The sequence below is a fragment of the Synchiropus splendidus genome, chromosome 8 (assembly GCF_027744825.2).
Source record: "Synchiropus splendidus isolate RoL2022-P1 chromosome 8, RoL_Sspl_1.0, whole genome shotgun sequence".
NCBI classification, from domain to species: Eukaryota; Metazoa; Chordata; class Actinopteri; order Syngnathiformes; family Callionymidae; genus Synchiropus; species Synchiropus splendidus.
This window is the reverse complement of record NC_071341.1, coordinates 22,456,595-22,477,130: the sequence shown is the minus strand read 5'-3', so window position 1 is coordinate 22,477,130 and position 20,536 is coordinate 22,456,595. Positions and strand designations below refer to the sequence as shown.

Here is a 20,536-nt window from a genome sequence, read left to right as displayed (position 1 = left end):
ACCAATAAAGGCCTGCACCACAGTGAGTGTTTGTCTTCAGCATAAGAGCCAAGTTGGCCTGCAGAAAGAACAGCATGTTCCAGCCCAAGTATTGTCACTTTATTTTTTATCCCAACCCTGTTGTTCATTATTCAAAGAACTTTTTTTCTCTCAAATTCCTGTCACATGATACACACAAGTGTTTGTTATCTGCATGTTCTGAGTTGATGGGTTCAGAAGGCAGACATCAATAAGTTGTTTTTTTTCCCACTCTTGGAATCGGTAGTGATGGGCGGGTGAGGCTTCATGAACCTGTGTCCGTGTTTTCAAAGCTCAGAAGGTGGCGTTCACGCTTTTAAAATGATTTCATTGAAATGACAGTTTAAACCTTTAAGAGCAGAGAGCGCCAGTGAGTGTTTCATGAAGCCTCACCAGCCCCTCACTAGCAATCGGTGTAAAGCCTCACCAAAAACTTAAAAATACTTGTAAATAAATACCACAAGTTAATGGAGACTCTGTCACGTAAGGCCTGAACCAAAAAGACCATCATTTATTGGGAGTTTTTCGACAAATGATGTGTAATAACAGTGGTTTTGTCTCTCTGACTGCTTGAACTGCGCCCGCGTCCATACTGTGCATCTGCTCTCCTCTGTGTGGAATGGACCCGCGCCATATGTAGCCTGCACTTGGCAACGATCAAAATGCTACAATGCGAGTCTTAGAGCAGCGTTAAGCACTTTAAAAGATTTAGTCTTTTCCCAGCGGCTGAGACAAACTACATTACATGCTGGTTCCAGACTAACAATAGATGTTATGTGCACTTTGGTCACATGTTCTTGGGTTACTTACATGTATGAAAAAAAAGGAGCAATGCTGTGGAATGGTTTGGTGAGGAGGTAAGGATGAGTCTGTTTAAAGTGGTGACTAATGCTGTTGACCAGGCTCGGTGTAAAACGTTCACTCAAACACACGGGGAGTAGCGAGTGGTGCCAGAAAAACCAGAAGAAAATCCATAAGTAGCCATTAGCATGCTTTTCTGCAAAGCCCACCCAGTCACCCAGGTCCAAACCGGCTCCTCTTCAGATGGAATACCAGTGAGAAGCTGAAGTTTGCAGACTCCACGTGCATTCTTCTCACGTCAGAGGCTAGTAAACGCTACTTTGATGATGGGTCGGTTCATTTATGTTCACTTCCACTTGCTGACTTTGATACTGACTTCTATGTTTTGATACTTACTTCTATTATTATTGTTTGTTTTTTTAATGTATTTTCTTTTTTATTTATTTATATATAATTATTTAATTTATTTTGTTCAGTATTGCACCATGTGCCAAAGCACTTTCCAAGTCGGTGGGATCCTCACTGACCTCTGACCAATGATCTGTCCATGCATCCTCGTCCATCTGAGGCTGCCGGGTCGTGGGAGCAGCACCCCAAACAAAGACGGTCCAGACTTGCCTCACCCCAGAGACCTTCTCAGACCAACATAGTGACGTGGCAAGTTCTCCTGCAGTTGCCCCGGGGGCTCCTCTCCGTGAGACTAACCTCTAATATCTCATCAGATACAGCATATATACGCATGCATGAAAAGAAGTGTTTGATGTAGAGGAGCAGTGGTCTCCACCCTGCGGAGAAAATGCCGCCTTGTACGCATCGTAAAACACATCAATGACAAGCGAAACCAAAGTTCTGTGTCCGAAGGGGCACAGCGTCTAAATGGAATAGTGCGGTGAAAAAAGAGGCCGACACATGAGCAGCTTTGATAAGTCTTATGATTGGACAATATTCACATGACAACATCAACAACGCTCCCTAGTGACAGCTTCTACTGACTCCAACATAGTGTATCGTCTGTCACACATTTTCGAGAGGCACTTCCAGCAGTTCTGGCAAGAGAGAAGCTACAGTATCGTGTCTAAATTACAAAACAGTAAAAATAAATATTTTCTAAAAGTTTTTGGATACAATATACTTTTTGAATTTGTACAGTTTATATATATATCTATATATAATTGTATACTTTTTATACAAATTCACACAAGAAATAAAATATCCACAAATACTGGTGAATCACTTCCCAATCCTGCAGGTATTGCTACATGTGTTAAGTGCAAAAGAGAAAACTGGAGTCGAGTGCGGTGAAGCGCCTGCTGTGGGCGCGGAACCTCCCGGCTTTGTTTGTCTTGCTTTTGAGATCAACAATGTCAAGCTCCTTTTGGTTTCCTCTGCGTGAAAAGAAACAATGATGAAAGTAGCATGGAGCTGATGTTTACATACATACATACATACTTACATACATGAGAGAATGTTATGGCACAGAAGCGCTGCCCCTCCCCTCCAACAGCAGCTGAAACAATACGTGACACTCGGAGGAATGTTTTGCTGCGAAACTTCAAAAGAAACAGCCAGGACTCCAGGCTGAGAACCAAACACCTGCTCAGCCCCATTGTGCGGCTACTGCGCAACCAGCTGACCTGCCTGAAACGGCGCTAGCTAGCATTGAGACGGAAACAAACGCTGCATATTTAGCTTCTGGAAAGGGCTCATTTGGTGCAAATCACACGTAGATAGACGAAGTTTCTTTGGTTTGCACGTTTCCCTTCACCCCTGACTGTCCAGTTGAAGACCCCGCACCACTGTGGCATCATCGTACAGCCAAGGAAGGTACCCGAGTGATGAGTGGACGTCTGATAAAACCAGGAATCACAGGGGGAAAGGTAGAATTGAATATCGGGATAAAAACACTTGGGGCTAAAAAAACAAAGCGGTAGCATGAAAACCCATTCTATAACTAGCTGCAGGGTGTAGCCAGGTGGTGACGGGCTGGTGAGGCTTCATGAAACAGGGTCCTCATTTCCACAGCCCAGTAGATGCCGCTCTTTCTTTGTGAGAAACTATATCACTGAAACCTAATGTCATTTTTGAACTGAACGTGCCAACTGCTGGGTGACACTGTTTCATGAAGCCTCATCAGATGTCACTATAACAAAACCAACCACCTCTTAATCCCAAATACAATACAGGATTAAATCCAGGGGGGATATTTTTCAGGGGTGATGAAGCCAGGAGAGTAACTCGGCCTCTCTGGTGTGAGCTGGGTACCTGCTCGGGCAAAGTGGGGCCACAACTAACCACTATAGTCGCCTGCTCACCGACTTCCTGAAGGATTAGTGAACCCGTCGACGTACGCCGCGCACAGGTTGACCACCACACAGACTGGTGTTTTTATGTTGTTGTAAATGGTCAGAAGAGAGAAGAATATATGTACACTGTCATGACCTCTATGTGTTTTACTACAACCCTATTGACAGTCAACTAGTGGCGACTACCTTAACAACTAGTCTCGTGATGTGGGCGAGTGGAGGAACACTTGCACTTGCATAGTGTTAAGTGCTGTTTTGAAGCTGAATTTGTTGAATGCTTCATTGTGCCGGAGCCTCAGCAGTGGGCGACTGATCCATTAGTTAAGTACAGTATTTCATTCATTTTTAACTCTTCTTTGACGTCAATGTAGGAGCCACGTTTCCGACTGCTTTAGGAGGTCAAACAAAGACCTTTGATTTCTATGGTAACCTCAACCCATGTAGCTTGTTAAAATAAATGCTAAAGTATAAGGTTTTTCAAATGAAATGTCAAGGTCACATGAGCATGAGACGTGTCTCTCATGTGGACAGTATCAACAGGGTTGTTCACTCATGCAGCACCATGTGAGAAACAAAGCTCATTGTTGTGTTTCTACATGTAAAATAACACCAGACAGAAGTGTAAATTCAGGTGCAGGGACTCGGTAAGAAAGGGTGATGCTGGTTACACGGAAGTGGCTTTGCGCCGGCCTGGCTAGCCGGGGGTGGAGGGCCAACCCTGTTGAAATGTTTTGGACTGTGGGAGTCGACCATGCAAACAGAACACACAATAGAAAGGTCCTCCCACACACAGCTATAGCTACACTGTAAATGTCCTCAACGTGAATGTCGGCAGCGGAAACATACCTGAATCACGACTGGAAAATGGTAATCCAACTTCTTCACCCCTTCCTTTCTCTCCATAAAGCCTTGTGGGATGGGAACATGAAAAGATTTCACACACAATAATATCTGCTCTGTTGTTCTCCAATGAGGCGAAACAGACGGTCTTTTGTTTGCCTTCTAATTGCACGTTTTCTCCCCCAGTTGTGTTGTCTGTCCATAAAATTAAGGTTTGACTGAGGGCTGGAGGGTTTTTATCTCTGGTGTTTAATCTTCTCACGCCGACCGATAAGACAGAGGACATGCTGTGACCATCAGACAAGGCCCTAGACATCTTGAATCCAGCAAGGTTTCGTGAGGACTGCTCAAATGAAGGGAATGACCAAGACAGGCGGAACATTTGCATAAGTTGATGAACACAAAAGAAAAAGCCAGCTCTATTGTGTTTCAGTGTTAGATTTGAATGACTTGAGATCCGTGAAACTAAACCAGAATCTGGCCGTCTTCCCGGCTCTACTCTCCACCACCAGCAGCCACTGTACTTTCCAAGTTCACAGCTTATATCTCATGCTGCCGCAACAGCTCAACTGTAGCCACATGGAGTACATCAAGTGGGGAAGGAAACAAGACTTTTTCCATCACACCTCAATCGCTCAGCTTCTTTTCTATGACGTGAAATAGCATCTGTGACCAGTCAACTCGGGATCTGAGGGCTGAAAGCTACCACAGCTGAATGGGTCTTCAAAGGTTCTTTAGGTTTAGGCTTCAGAATGATCCAATGAAATGAAATATTGATTCAGCAGTGACAACTCTTCTTACTCCCCATCACTATGACAAAGAATAAATTACGTCATGTTGTTGCATGTTGTAGAAAAACCGTTAAGATAGTCAAAGATCACCAAAGACCAATGAGGGGGGTGAGAGCAAGACCGAGACCAAGGTGGACACAGAACAAACTAGGAGCTTGTTCCAATGTCAGCACTTCAGTGACCACTGTATTCTGTACTCTGCTTGGTTTTGGGCCCCAGAAGACTTGGCCTTGCACCTGGTCTCTGGTCCCAGTCTGGACTTGGCCTCAGGTTTGGTGGTGTCCACTACACTACAGAAAACACCTGAGCGAGCAGGAGACTTCGGCTCACATTTCCACTGTTGATATTGCATGACAGGGTCTTGAGTGAGTCCTGAACTGGGCCTGTAAGTAACTGTCTCCAGAACACCACCACAATCATCTTCCCACCATCATCAAGTCCATATGTGGGTAACAGATGGACAATCCTTGGTGGAGGAGTGAAGGGACCAGCAAGGGTGACACCTTCATGTCGAAACGTGTGACCATTCTCCTTATTGATATTGAAACGTGGTGTCAACGGGTCCCGATTTTCTTGAGATGATAGCTTTTTCAGACATCAACTAAAAGGCGGTGGTTACGTTGGCGCCCTGTTGAGGCGGACTGGCTGCCGGCGAAGTGGCTTGCTTTGTGAACCCTTGCGTGGGCGTGCGCCCGTGACTTTGAGGGGAGAAAACATGCAACTGGAGACAATCGATGTTTGCGACAAGCACAAAACTAGAAAGCACAACGCTAGAATAAAGCTTTCCCGAGCAGCAGGGTTCTTTGTGGGACTTCCGAGTATAGAACGAAGCCTCCGCTGACTACCGTGAGTCGATACCGTTTTCATCTCCACGCAGACCAACCTCACATCTTACTTCCTGGCATTCATCCCATTGTCAAGGGGTTCACACACATTCTCATCCCACCGCGATGTACTGAGGTGAATTGGAAATGACCTGTGGTCACATGGTTGCAAAACGTCGGGTGAGGAAACAAGTAAAATGATGCTTTTTCTCCTTCCACTTTGTTCAACTCTCAAGTCACTTCATGTACTCGCCCCACCTTCCCCGACCCCCCGATAAATAGATGCATATACACGCACCAACCCTGTTTTTGTTAGGCACATAACACCCAAGACTTCTCTACAGTGTTGTGTCAAAGTGATGTGCTGGCTACCATGTCAAGAGTTCACTTGAGAAAGCAACATTTTTAGACAAAGTTCCGATTCCTGGTTTGAGAAGAGGTAAAGAATTCAGGCTTCCGTGTCGTCCACCTTCAAGCTTCGGACTGCAGCAGCATCTTCTCCTCCTCGCTCTCTTGCACCTCCTCCGGCAACTCTTCCTCTCTGCTCGTGGTCTCCTCCTCCTCCTCGTGAATGGCTGTGATTGGCTCGCTGGTGCTGCTCAGGCAGTTGAGTTCTTCTGTCTGGGCTTCCTCCGGGACTTCAGCAGCGATGACCCGCTTCCACATCTCATGGTTTTCCAGAAGATGCTGCGTGATCTGGCACAGAACTTTCCTCCTGGTTTGTTGCCTCTCTGGAAGTAAACAAAGCAATAACTGCATGATCATTAAAAAAAACGGTTGGTTTACAAAAAAAAATCTGAAACACATATTCAGATAGTAAGTATAGTAAGTATGATCCAAATGAAAATGCGTATCAAAACGTCTTGTCAGCAAATATACAAAAACATATACTTTTATAACGCTCACTAAAGTGAAATAAAAATCACAAACTTGTATAAATGATCCAAATTATTATAGCAAACATCTTTAAATGGAGATAAGAAATTACAGACATATTTAATAACGGTAACACATTCATGAATGAAGTACTTACTCACTTATGTGCTGTTATTAACTAGTAATTATTATGCTGTTTAGCGTGACCTTCCAGTCACCATGATGATGAATTACTGGATAATGAGCTGCCATTACACCTGTGAATCAGTCGTTTATTTATGGTAACATATGTAATAACATGATCACAAGTTGAACATTTATTCCCATCACTAGTGGAGAAGCTCGAGTGTGCACGGAACACTAGGATCAGACCACGCGACATAATCTCCATGAAACAAACAACTGTATGAGCTCATCTAAATTCAGCGTCCTGAGCAAATAAGCATGTTATGTTTCATGCTCACACCCATTTGCCGTGATGTGCTTTGGTCTACACAGCATACGAATATTAAGACCCTTTCAAGATACACGTACGTGAAGAGTCGGAGCCTGTCGATGCGTCTTCTTCGGGCATGTCTTCTTCTTCTTCTTTCATCTGGTCGGGCTCAGCCAAGGCTGCAGGGTTGTCCACCCAGACGCCCGGCATGAGGGCGGCCGAGTCGTAGGAGGAGCACAGGGGGCCCACGATGTGCGTGATGAAGGACTCCTGCAGTTTGGCCAGTTGTGGAGCCGATCGATCCATGAATGGGCTGATGGGAAGACCCAGACTCGCCTCCTCGTCACCCTAGGACAACCAGGCAGACACGGCTACATTTCACGTCTTCAGTTGCCTTCTCTTTCCCCATTTCCCACACGGGAACGGGATTCCACTAAAGAGTGGAGGATAACCGAAAGAGGAGACATTTGCTTTGTTTCTATTATGGAGAACTGATAACATGAAAAGACAAACAATGAGGGTGAAGGCTGCGTGTCCTATTTTCTCTGAGCGTTTCTGATACAGTAGGGCAGCGCGGTCCAAGAGGGGCCAAAAGAAGCCTTCTTCTTTCACGATCGCCATGTAGCATTGAGTGTTACGGTACGTCTTCATTGTTCTGTTCACTTGCCAGACGAATGACAGCCGTCCCGTCGAACACGTACCCTACGCTAGCCTAGCCTCTCCTTTCCATTCGCTTTTTCTCGTGTTTTTTTCAATCAACATGACACATGACTAGTGTGTTCAGCCACATACGTGGTTTTGTTGTGAGTTTGACATGCCATGTTGCTAGCCTCTGTTAAGAGGCGCTGGAGTCCCGTATTGGCCAGTTTGTAGGTCACATGTACGTCAGTAGTTAATCTGAATCTGTGTGTGAGAAGGCCATCTTATCTAGTTTGCAGGGAGTTACATGAGACGTCTGAGAGGCACAGCTCAGTGTTCTGTGCAGCAACATGGTTGAGCGTTAATCTGACCAAAGATAGGAAAAAGAACACCATATGCTTCTATTATTCTATCTACTGTAATCCACTCTACACATGTGTCATGCACAGGCGTATATTTGGAGTTTACTGTGATGCAGAATGTGGGAGATTTGTATGTTCTTTCTGTTCATCCGCTCTCCGGTGTAAGGGACACGGAGGGGCAAAGGTTTCTATGGTAACCTGAGACGAGAATGGCGTCTCCACGCAGCACTAATGCTTCACACAACACCTGTGTATTTGTCCTTGTCACATGCAAGTGTGTGGATTTGTTTACAGATATGTCGCTCAGTTGCGGTGTCACAGGCGAATGTGGAATTCACATGGTCACCTGCCGCTCGCTGACGCTCAATGTTCCGAGCCATGAAAACGTCACATTGTTTTCTGACAGTAAGACAAGTAGGACGCTACACTTGATACAGATAATGGAGTCGCAGCATAGAGATAGGCAGAGCGCAAGGGCACATGCTCCACGCTGCCTGAGAATGGACCACAATCCATCTGACTTTTCTTTATTGTTAGAGGTCTTACAGAAGTGCGACTCTACTTGTCTGCGGTTTCTGAAAAAACATAAACAACTTACCAAATGGGCGTTAACCAATTATTTAAGACAAGGCCCTCTTCAGGTCAGCAACAGTTATTAGTATTATTTTATTTTTTTGTTTTGATTCAAACATATATTTTAATAGAAATTGCTGAATTATATTGTATACACATGTTGCACATTTATTCAGGACTATGAATAAAAACCTTACACACACCTCAGTAACTTAAGATGGTGGGAGGAAACCAGAGTGCCGCGACAGTACCTGCTCATAGAACTCGTTGACGATCCCCTCCGTCCACTGCAAGTGTAGCTCCTTGCATTTCAGCGGTCCGTTAACATCCGCTAGCTTGATGCACATCTGGCACACCAGCAACCGATCGTTCTCGTTGCTCCAGTCGATTCCGTTCACTCCGTCATCGCCCACCTGCGGATGAAACACGAAGGCGGTTCACGCTCGCTCGCTCCACGTGAGCTGTGAATTCATCTCTGATTCCGTTCACCTTGGCGTTAAACTCTGCCAGGAAGTCGAAATGCTTCTTGAGGTCGGTGGCCAAGATGGCCTCGATGACGAGGAAGCGGAACCGTTTAAACTCCACGTGTTCAAGGTTTACCAGGAAGTTGAACTCTGGACGTGACATGAAGAGATTCCACGCTGAAGCTGCATGATGGTTCTCCAAGACAGAGCGGTCATTGTAGAGAAGGGCCTGCAGGAGGACATGTCAAGCAGTAATGGCGTCGCCATCCAACACCACATTGTGTATTCCACGCCTCGGTGCAGTTTTATGAGCCCAGCGACCCGACTGCCCTACGAACAAACTCTCGTGAGCATCCAGGATCAGGGAAACCAAACACATCGGAGACTCCAAATGAAATACTTGTGCTGACTGACGTCATGTTTAGTACATGTTTGAAACTCTTTAAGTAGAAGTCTCGTGTTCTCTGACTGCTCTGAAGACTACCTACATTTTTGTGATGAATAAAGCATGGACCAACTGAGATCGATCGAACATGACAGTGAGGTCTGTCAAGGTGCATGTTCTTGCTGAGGACGATCATCTGGGCATGTTTACCTGCGGTGCGCTGGTTGCTACTAAGAAGGCGTTGGTCCTGCCGGGGTGGTCGTAATCATGCATAGCAGCTGCTACATACAAGGCCATAAGCTCCAGACCAGGGATCAGAGCAGACAAGGTGCTGAAACCTTCCTCCAGGACGGGGGTCATCTTGGACGTGAGGAAGCCAGTCGCACCCGGCGTGATGCCGTTTGAGTCTGAGGGCAGAAAGGCCTTCATTCAGGACGACGTGCCATGAGAGAAGCACAGTACAGGTCTGGGACGTGCTTGTTATTGTGACATGATTTCTCACCAGTGTGTAAACCGTTGTCGGTCAGCAACCGCGGCAGACCTGGAACAGGCTGGGTGGTCAGGTACCAAACGGCATGCAGCACGTCAGTGGCGTGGATCCTGTTGTGGTCTGAAAAACACAAAGTGTCAAAAACAACAGCTGACAAAAGAAGTTCATAAGCCGCGTGGTTATATTGGCTTTTATTTTGAAAGCCCCGCCCTACACACAGGTACTTACTAACATTTCACCACTTTCCTTGTTTATAGCACAAAATAAATACAGTGGTACCTCGGTTCTCGACCACAATCCGTTCCAGACGGCCGTTCGAGAAGCGATTTGTTCAAAATCTGAATCGATTTTTCCCATTACAATGAATGGAAAAAGAACGTTCCAAGCCTTAAAATAGTCTTTTGTAGGTGTGAATGTAGTGTCTGCTGCAGGTGGCTGTTCCTCTATGTGTGTGGCCGCTGCATGTGGGAGGGGTTGCCGAGTGAGTGAGGTCTCTCCAGAAGTGAAGAGGTGCCCGGTGCGTGTCCAGCTCTGAATGTGCGCTTCTGTGCAGTTTGGCTGTGACAAAGTCATAAACCAAGTCACGCTCTGTCCCAGACTCGCCTCATCCCTGTCCCAGCTCCAGCCCACAACAGGACATCAAACCCTGGAGTGAGCGCTCCAGCACCTCCCCTGTGACACTCTACCACGGTCCAGTGTGGAGACAGGAAAGGTTTTACACCTCAATATGAAGAAAAAACAGTCAGTAAATGTAGCCAACGGGACACGTCTGCATACAGAGGCTGCGTTATACACAATAACAAAGCGCGTTGTGGGTCAGCTGATCGGTCCATGCACGTTATGAGTTCGAGTTCTGGATTTTCGTTCAAAATCCGAAGCAAAAAAATCTCGAAATTTTTGCTCGAACTGCGATTTGTTCGAAGTCCAGGGCGTTCGAAAATTGAGGTACCACTGTATAAGTAAAAAGCAAAGACATCTTTGCACACCTGTTAATATACCTGGCTTTCTGAGGTTTATGGCTCTGTCCGATGGGCCACCCACAATGTTGAACTCATTCACACGTTTTATTTCAAGTTGAGAGGAAGAGTGTGGGCCAAACAGAAGGTAATAGTCTTGATATCACAAGGCCGTACAAATCGCCAAAGAAAGCCCCAAAATATCACCCGCACATGACGATGCGTTTCATCAACCATTTACGGTACCAGTTGCTCCACTTTTCTCTCATCTGCGAACCTCTGGCTCCTCTTGGTTTGATATAAATCAACACTTAAATCAAGTTAGTGCCAGGAAACGAGCGTCGACTGATGGAAGTGTAATGCCACCATCTAGCGGTCAGACAGAGAACTACAGTTGTGAGGGCGTCTTACACGGGATATCTCTGTATCCGTTCTCCAAGGCGTGAAAGTAGTTCATAAACTCCTGTATGGGAATCTTGAAGGTTCCAAATAAGCCAGTGTCTTCAAATAACTTGTAAGAAACCTGGAAAATACACAGGAAATGGTGAAGATAGAGAATGATTGTCACAAACACCACTATCTTAAGAGACAATCAATTTATATAAATATATTAAATTAAACTACAAATAATAATAAAAAATAGCCTTAAGTAAAAATTTGGATTACCTTTTCCGACACTAAGCTTTTCCCTGTCATGTCTTTGGTAGTAATGGTTTTTCACAATGTTTCACTCACCGCATTCAACACTATGATGAATGCAGATGTGATGGTTTATGTATCATCCACCTATATTTCAATCCCCGTACTGGCTTTTTTCACTTGATAGCTTGGTCCAGTTCTCTGAACTGAGGAGGCTACTTGAACACTACCTGGCTGAGGATGCAGCCGGTCTTGCCACGCGTCTTCTCCACCAGACTGAAAATGGGAAAGTTCCAGTTGGTGAGCTGGTTCATCAGAGGCTCGAGGCCTGGTATCACCGGCGGCTCAGGGGCGAGGGTGGGCGGCTTGTCCTGGAGAAGTGACAGTTCCTTCTAAACACAAGCCCCTGGCGAATGATGAGGAAAACTTCTCTACAAGGATGCCGACCTCGGGTGATAGCAGGAGCGGGTGCAGAAGGACTCCCTCTGAAGGAAAGTCGCTGCAACCTTCCCTGGTCTCAGTCGGCTTCTTGCCTCCGTCTGCCTCCTCCTCGTTCTGTGCAAAGTCGCTGCTGTCACTGTGGTTGGTCTCGTAGGTGCTGTCGTAGGTGCTGTCGTAGTCTGAGGACGCTACCGCCCGCTCGTCTGGGGAGCATGAAACAGACGACTGAGTCCCACTTCCAAGTGTCTGCTGAGCAGATGACAGCTGATCACCTGGGTGAGGAGTTCGCTCTCCTTTGGCAGCAGATTCAACCTGGTGACTGAGTCGGCTGTTGTATGGCCTCCCGCAACTGAAGACACAAAACACATTCACTGTTTAGAATATACTCATACGTGCTTTTCAGTTACTTCCTTCTCAGTTTGTTTGTTTGAGAAAGAAAAGAATCATAAAAGGGTGGCTGACCTGCTGCAAAGCGAAGGAGGTCGCCAGTGTGGGGTCGTGGAGCTCGGGGCACTCTGACTATGCGTCAAGGCCCTGTGGTGTAACTTGGGGGCCGCAGATCCAGAGGCCCGATGGGTCGCTGGGGCGACCGACTCTGGAAGCTGCACTGAACTGGTCTTGATGGTGGGGCTGGCGACTGGGGTTCCCTGGATTGGTGTTGATGGCGAAGACGAGCCGCGAGGTGATACGCTGGATGGAGGGAAGCCTACAAAAGACAGGAGCACGGTTCACCTTCAACATATACGTTGTTTCCGCGTCGGCGTTATAAGACTCACCTGGTCTGATGAGTGGTTTGCCATGGAGGTGGTTGGTGATGGAGGCAGCGCAGGAGGCAGACATTGATCGGCTCTTTGAGATGGTCAGCATGATGGAGTTGTTCCATTCACTAAGGTCATGTGGTGACGACAGCATCAGTGATCTAAGCGTTATGGATGAGCCGCATGTTTTTGCAATCACCTCTCGGTGTGTTTGATGCTGGCTGAGCGGTCTCTGTGGAGGGGGCCCGGCTCGATGGTGGGCAACCCTGTGGCGGAGGTGGTGGTGGTCCAGGTTGATGAGATTCTCCTCAGCAGTCCCGGAGGAAGGCTCCGCCTCAGTCGCTGATGCAGCAGACAAATGAGGAGTGCTGTTAAACTGGGGCAGGCAGATAGAAAGCCACCTGCGATCGGACCCGCCGCCGCCGCAGCAGCAGCAGCAGCAGCAACCTCTCTTCTGCTTGTATCCATGGGAAAAAAGTGCAAATGACTGAACATGGTTGTGCTCTAAGTAAGAGGGCCTCACTTAAATCATTAGAAATAAAATGCTGTAAAAAAAAACCCATCAAACCAGGGCAGTTATTACTACCATGACAAAGTACTGACATGTAAGTCCTTTATTATGGACGTGTGATGACAAATGAGCTGAGACATTTCAATCATTTCACCACTAGAGGACAGTATTTTGTTGTGTAGAGAAATGCAACCAAAAGCATAAACGACCCACAACAGGTATCTTTAACATTTAAGACAAGGAGGTCAGTTTGTTCTGATGGGGAAGATGAGTATCATGGGTTTTACTTTAGCTCAGACTACTATAAACGCATAGACTTTACATATTTTAAGTGTATTTTTGTATTTTTAATGCAGTTTTCTTTAAAGTAATTTTATTTCTAATGAATCCCTTTTCAGTGAGACTTACTTTTGACCACTTCCGGCCTCCGTAAGTCAAGCTTCTTGCACTAACCACTTGAGCTCATAGACACGTCCACTGTCTGGTTTGTTCTTGAGCTGATCAGGCCGGAAAAATCGAGGACCATGTTTCTCTTCTGACACGCGCATGTCACAGACTTGCTTTCGCTGCTTCTATGCATGCGTGAGAATGGTACCTTCAGAAGTATCGGACTTTTCTATACTACTGAAAATAACCCGGGTTAAGACGGCTACAAGACTTGTGTGTGTTGGGGACAAATCGATGATTCACTGCTCTTATGACTTATGACATGAATTTGACAAAACCAGCAAAAGCACCGAGCAGAACGCCCAGGTTAGTCAAGCAGCAAGCCACTTAAACCACTCACTTACTTGTGTTTAATTGTCAGATGAAGTCAGAAATATTTATGACGTTGGTAAAGGAGGTCACCCGTTCTTTCCCACAAAACGTCTAGGCAAGAGGGCCAATACATAACGTTGGCCCAAAAATAAATCCAACATTTTCAAGCACACTAAAACCAGACCTTCTCCAGAACAAGTGAAGATCACAACATTGATAGAGGATGTAAGTCACATCAACAATTCAGCAGGAAGCTTTGGAGCATGCAAAAAAACACACGTTGTTACACATTATTACAGTAAATAAGTATAGAATGTGTTTGTCCCATGACCCAGAAAGCTGAGTGACTGTGTGACATCGCTGCTCTTAAGTATTCATGGGTGTGAGTGCAGGAGAAGAGATTCAGAATGACTAGTCTAAAATGTTGTTTGGTGATGACTAACACTGAATTATATAGTGGGTTTATCTTCGAGAATGTTTGTATCAGTGTCCATTCATTCATGTCATCATTGACTCTTGGACTTACAACAAGACAAATGGACATCAGTTTGGTTTAGAAACCACTTGGTTAGTGAGCTTGAGTTAAATAATTGCACTTACTTTTTTTTTTTTTTTTTACGACTATGTTTGTTTCCATCACCCAAATTTTATTTATTTATTTTTGCCCAGCTTTCAACTGCAAGCTTGACTGAAACCAGACGTTCAGCCTATCAAAGGCTCTCTGAGGCCCAAAAATAGTATTTTCATGACAGATATGTGGAAATGTCCTATGTGGCAATAAAGTGGCGCTGCATATTGCAGGACTTCATAAAAAACAAAACAGTCATTGAAACCAGAATGAACTTGTCTCCACTTTCCTCCACCAAAGTGAAACTCTCTTCAAATGCAAAGAGAAAACTGATTTTAGTGCTGAAAAGAAAACAAGCTTCTTGGTTCAATCAATCATGTTCAATATTCATACTATACTTAGCAACTCAAACACTATTTTGGTTCGGTAATGCAGTTTTGAGAGGAAATCAGATCAGCTCTACAGTGTACGCTGACGAAAGTGACAACACATTGTTTATTGTGATAGATTGCTGTTATCCAAGCTTCATATTGAACCCTCCGTAACTGGTAGAAAATAAAACTGACAAAAACGATAGTCTTAGAAATGTTCCATCTCCCACCAGATCCAACCAAAAACAACCGGCATGACTGAACATGCCTCGGCGTTCTCTTGGTTGTGAGCTTGAGAGGCAGTGACCTACAGGGCCGGAAAGTTCTGCTTCCCCGAAACCTATTGGGCTTAGTTAAGTCAGCTTGGAGCTAACTTTCAACTCACTTGGACCTGAAAATGCAGTCTGAAAGAAACATTTATAGATGACGACAAATGAAAACAGGACCCTGGCAGCACCCACCTTTGGAATGGCCAGTCTGTCTGGCTTCTCTGACACGTCTTCCGAGTCAGAGCAGGCGTGCGGGTCTGCCAGGAATCGGGGCCGGTGTAAAGGTTGCAGACTGATCTGGGTGCTGAGGAGACTGCTGACTGCCTTCAGAGAGCTGCTGGTCTTTGGGGGCAACGAGGGGTCAGCCAACAGGTCCGAAATCAGACCATGTGCTTCGCCCATCACAGCGATGTCCACCACCACGCTGGTACCTGACGACTGACAGAAAACATGAGAAAATGGTTGAGCCAAGTGACTCAAGACAAATCAGGCGTAAAAATATCAGCAGCAAAGCTACAATACAGCAAAACTTCAACAATGGTGACAATAATAAATGACCTTTGATGTCAAAACCATCACCAGATTCAATAGAAAGGCAAAGCAGAGAGAGTGTTGCATCCAGGCAGATCTGAAAATAATAATGTTGAAACTAGTCACTTCCTTCTCTTCCTTAAATACCCATTCAATATATCGAGCGACGGAGCCCAAAAGGACGATACATCAAAGGTCAATCATGTCTGTTGTCAGTAATGGATTCCTCCCTTAATGTCAGCATGTGCTAATCAGCTACTCTTAAGCTACTGATCAATTTACCAACGCATCATGACACACAACGCACCCAGGGAGGAGTGTGACGCATCACTCGGGATCCACACAGTCAAACAATCGCTTACCGTAACGCACACATACAAACACTACGGCAGTGTTTGACTATGGCAATAAACCCGACATCATAAACCCGCAGCAAACCACAATGTGTTCTGTCCAAGAGTTGGTCCGGTGTGTCACACACGTTGTTGTACAGGCAACACTTGGGCGATAATGCATCTTTGGGAAAGCAGCAGCTCTTGGAAAAGTAGTAGCTTGTCAAAGGTGGTCACGTGTTGGGTGCCCCAGTTCCACGAGTGAGCTTACACTGTGAGTAGTAGTGTAGTTTGGTCCACAGCAACTAGCTTTTCTGGCATATAACACAACCTTCTTGTTCCAAAAGTATGAAGCCAGTGTAGAGATGGAGAAATACAACACATCATATGACAATATACATGTCTCAATGGGAGCAAGTTTAACAGTTTGACACTTGCTGTGAAGGGATTCAGTTCAAAATGTGAAACGGATGTTAGGTAGTGACAGGCTGGTGACGCTTCACGAAACAGTGTCATTTTTAGAGCTCAGTAGGTGGCGCGTTGTTTAAAAAATTATGTGTAGTTTCAGAGAAAGGTTTTGCAAAAATCCAGAGACTTAAGAGCAAAGAGTGCCATCTAGTGGGCTCTGAAAATGAGGACACTGTTTCATGAAGCCTCACCAGCACATCACTAATGTTAGGCCATATCAGAGACTGACTCACCAAGGTGGCAAGAGGGAGCAAAGCTATGTGGTTGCTGCACAAAGTTATAACAGGTTATAAAGTTTGCAAAATGGCTTAAGGAACTACAACCATGAAGGGGCACTGTCGGCGTCAACAGGTCACAAATGTCAGTCACTGAAGCATTTGAGATCATAAAGCAGCTTTAAACGAAATGTTGGTTAACCACCCACTAAACCGTCGCACACGGTCCCACTCTCAAGTTGATCTGAATTGGAGCCTGTCTATTGGATGAGAGCTGCTGTAGCTTTAGGTTTGCTTTGACAGGAGCCCAGACAATCGCTGGACGACGGGTTACGTTTGGTCTCAGGACCACATCTTCTGCAGGGAGGAGGTACCTGACTGGGCAGCTGTGGGATGCAACAGCACCTTCATAAAAGTCACCGGTTATTCGGCGCAAAAACTTTCCTGTCGTGCTTTTCTTTTGCCGCAAATATATTTCATTGACACACACGCCATCATCACACAAATGTACATGTTGGTCAACATCGCGACACGTGTCATTAGAACACGGCGTCGGAGGAGTTCAGTCATGTTGAAGCTGAAACCTGCTGCATCAGAGCTCCCGACAGGTGAGGGATCATGACTGGGATGTGAGGCGCAAATACATCAGGCGTATTGACAAGATCGTTTCCTGGAAGGAGCACATGTCCGTCTGTGTGTGTGTGTGAGAGCAAGTGTGCGTGTGTCACCTCAACCTGAACAAAACCCATTAGAGCACTCCAGAGCTTTATGACATCCTGCTATTGTGACATTTAGCCATTACCTGGCAGTAATAGACTCTGCTCAGCTAATGTCAGGGACCATGGACCCGGGCCGGTGAGAGGGAGTGTGTTTACATCTCTTACTTCCAGGCAGATATTCTTTGGAAAAAAAAAACCCTCCATTTCATTGTGGTTTACTACTTTAAAGCAAGTATAAATGTGATGATCTGAAGATCAACACCACACCATTACAACTACACCACACCTCCTGATGGTAATGGTAATGATAATGGTAAAATCTTCCCATGGGATGATTGTCTACGGATGTCTTCAAAATAGCCTCCGAAAATCTAGTGATGACATAATTGATAAATATGTGGTTCCGGCTTTTAGCTTGGATTTTCTCCCAATTATGTACTTGGTGATTCTATACAGTGCAACTATCCCTCTGAGGGCAGTGATTCTTAACCATCGGGGCCCATGGTTGGGCTGCGAGCGCCCCCTAGAGGGCCACTAAAAGTTCTTTTGTTTTACACCTTAGAGGCCTGTAAGAGAAGAGAGACGCTGAGTTTTATACATGAGCCACGTGTGGTGGCAGTAGTGTGTCACTGAATTGACTTGACAGCTGCACATCTGTGATAGTTAACTACTATGGAGAAGATCTTGAAAAGAAAAAAGCTAAAGAAAGCACATGTTGAAGCAGTTTGAAAATTTATTATTTTACATTTTACTGATACTTTACTTATATCTTCTTTGGAGATGAACTAAAATATATTATTTTTATTTTATGATATTTAGACATGCTTTTATTATATTTTTTTTTTATTCAGTTTGCATAAAGTGTTTTTTTTTCCCTTTTTTTTCTTCAGTAAATTTGATGAACATGACTTTCTCCAGCTTCTGCTGCTGGTTGGACTTTACAATGACAAATAAATATCTTTGCGATGATGACATGGTTTCATGTCATTTCACAAGGTTTTGCTTTGTTTATGTGTAAGTAGATTAAATATGGTTGTTGATCACAAATGACATCAAGAGTCATGAATCAGTTCTACTGAATGAGCGCTCTGGGCTCATTTGTTCTGGGAAAGGTTAAGAATCCCAGCTCCATGGGGCAGTGGGGGTGTGTCCCTCAGCAGACAGCCCACCAATCGCAGTGTTCTTCCTCGCCGCGTCAACCGATCAGCCTCACGACTCCCAAGATTTCGGACGAAAACAAGTATGCCGCCGGGATGGATCGATCTAATTCCGTCAAATTCTGTAGAGAAACACCCGTTTGGTGGAAACCAGTATGATGGCACAAAACAGCCACGAAGGAAGGTAAAAGGAAAGGGAAAATTCCTCATGTTTATTTCAGTTTGATGCCTCTGTAGCTAAAAGGCCGATGTGGTTACAATTCCTTATTGTTTATCTGATCGCCGACACCAAGGCTGCGATGTCTTCGCTAGCGTCTGTTAAAAAGTTCTGTATTTAAATGAATGCTTCAGGAAGTGTGGTGGTTTAGAAGTTCCACCTGCATCCTCTGCCTCTCACCCCGAGTAGCTGGGATAGGCTCTAGCTCACCCTGATGATGATAATAACAAACAATAAATGATTTGATTTCACCTGTTTCATGATTGATTCAGACTCAAAAATCCAGCCTGAGAACATCACATGTTCACATTAAGGTGAAGAGCCAGTGGTTCAGCTTTGGAAAGTCATTATTGACCCCCTCTCCACACTGGCTCTGGAGGGACGCCATGTGCAAGCAACTGTCAATCACTCCATCAGCACTAAACCCCCACATACACACATACTCCCCCACATACTCATTTATGCTACATCGATTTGACGTCCAAGAGTCGTGCAGAATGATCGGGAATAGGATTCATGAACAGGGATTACATTCCCTAGTTTATCTCAGGAAAAAAACATCATGCATCTGCTCCGATTCCACTTATGTTAGGTGATCATTTCAGGGGATTTGAAACCTTTTCTGCTGTTGTTGAACTTCATGTCGTGATCTCTTCTGAGCTGCAGCTGACGTTGAATGTTACACCACGTTTTAATGAGTGCAGAGTCACTGGTGGCCTGAACTGGCACCTCTCCAGCTACCAGTCCAAAATCCATTTGTGGTGACCTTTCCAGCGTCATGACCAATGTTAGCTTGAGCCACCAGCAGTTTTATATCTAGCCATTCACTACACACACTTTGGCATGGATGGACTGATGACTGATCATGATCAGACCTGGACATTAAACAGACTCTACTGTTGACTGAATCTTTTCAAATCTTGCAGACCATTTTTCATATTTTCCATCATTTATCTTTCTTAAAACATTGTATGATAACATTATAATATTTCCTCCCACATTACTTCCTAAACATTGCACGTTTTTCTCCTTATTTTCCAGATGTACTTATTAATCATCTTTGTTTTTCTCTCAATATTACCTCAATGGACATGCATTTATCCTTAAATTGAATAGTGTAAAATGACGCATTTTTTAGACATTCTTCTGTATTATTTTAGGGTTTACTCATGACATATTGACTCCTGAGCATAAGACTCCTGAGCAAAGTATTTTCCTCCCACAGAAGAGTCATTCGCATTTCCCACCAAGTTTATTCAGATTTGGCCTGAATATTGTCACATTTGATCAGCTGACACAATGTAGATGAAAACACAAGCAGGGATGGAAGTATGGAAACATGGAGAGTGTGCACAAATGTACATACAGTTAAATCACTACAGATTATCCCAAATCTAAAGAAAAAAATTGATATTCCATTTCAGTCTCTGTAAACTTTAGTTGAACTTTGAATGAAAACAAAAAGACAGGCAGCCTGGCAAATGTTCCCACAGACAGTGTCCATCGCCTCATGCCCCATATCTGCTTTAAAGGCTTCAGATGCCAACCCCTTCCCCCAGCCTCCTCCTGAGAGCTAGTCAGGAGACAGGCAGGCATATCAGGCATAAAAGGCAGATGGTGAAAGAACAGGAAGGTAAAGAGCAGAGAAGAAAGAGTGGAGCCAAGTCCACAGGCAGGACAAACCCACTCAAGTGAAAAAGAGAGCAGCTTAGTGTAGCAGGCCAGCTGAGCTCATCCTCATCGCCGTCTCACTACAGCCACCACTGACCTTACAACTGACATGCTTGTCTTTTTAGCCAGAACGTGAAAGAAGGCAGTTGCAG

The 20,536-nt window shown here is 45.0% G+C and overlaps 1 protein-coding gene across 4 annotated transcripts in view; it reads right to left on the bottom strand.

Annotated features, from left to right (window-relative positions):
* Positions 1-1,734: 1,734 nt before the first annotated feature.
* LOC128763691 (cGMP-inhibited 3',5'-cyclic phosphodiesterase 3A-like) overlaps positions 1,735-20,536 on the bottom strand; it is a 39,849-nt gene continuing 21,047 nt past the window's right edge. Inside the window, exons 3-17 of one of the 4 annotated variants that reach the window (XR_008415671.1) lie at positions 15,267-15,512; positions 12,796-12,938; positions 12,615-12,724; positions 12,301-12,544; positions 12,111-12,187; positions 11,845-12,041; positions 11,628-11,768; positions 11,170-11,281; positions 9,815-9,922; positions 9,523-9,719; positions 8,953-9,156; positions 8,715-8,876; positions 6,988-7,237; positions 2,273-6,308; positions 1,735-2,204 (exon numbers count right to left, since the gene is read on the bottom strand). Coding sequence is in view for 2 of the 4 variants with exons in the window: in XM_053872774.1 (XP_053728749.1) it covers positions 6,049-6,308; positions 6,988-7,237; positions 8,715-8,876; positions 8,953-9,156; positions 9,523-9,719; positions 9,815-9,922; positions 11,170-11,281; positions 11,628-11,768; positions 11,845-12,041; positions 12,111-12,187; positions 12,301-12,544; positions 12,615-12,724; positions 12,796-12,938; positions 15,267-15,512 (2,451 nt within the window). In the remaining 2 variants the exon portion in view is untranslated. Of the gene's footprint in view, positions 6,309-6,987; positions 7,238-8,714; positions 8,877-8,952; positions 9,157-9,522; positions 9,720-9,814; positions 9,923-11,169; positions 11,282-11,627; positions 11,769-11,844; positions 12,042-12,110; positions 12,188-12,300; positions 12,545-12,614; positions 12,725-12,795; positions 12,939-15,266; positions 15,513-20,536 lie in introns of all 4 variants that reach the window. The other 3 variants (XR_008415672.1, XM_053872774.1, XM_053872775.1) reach the window with 3 other exon arrangements.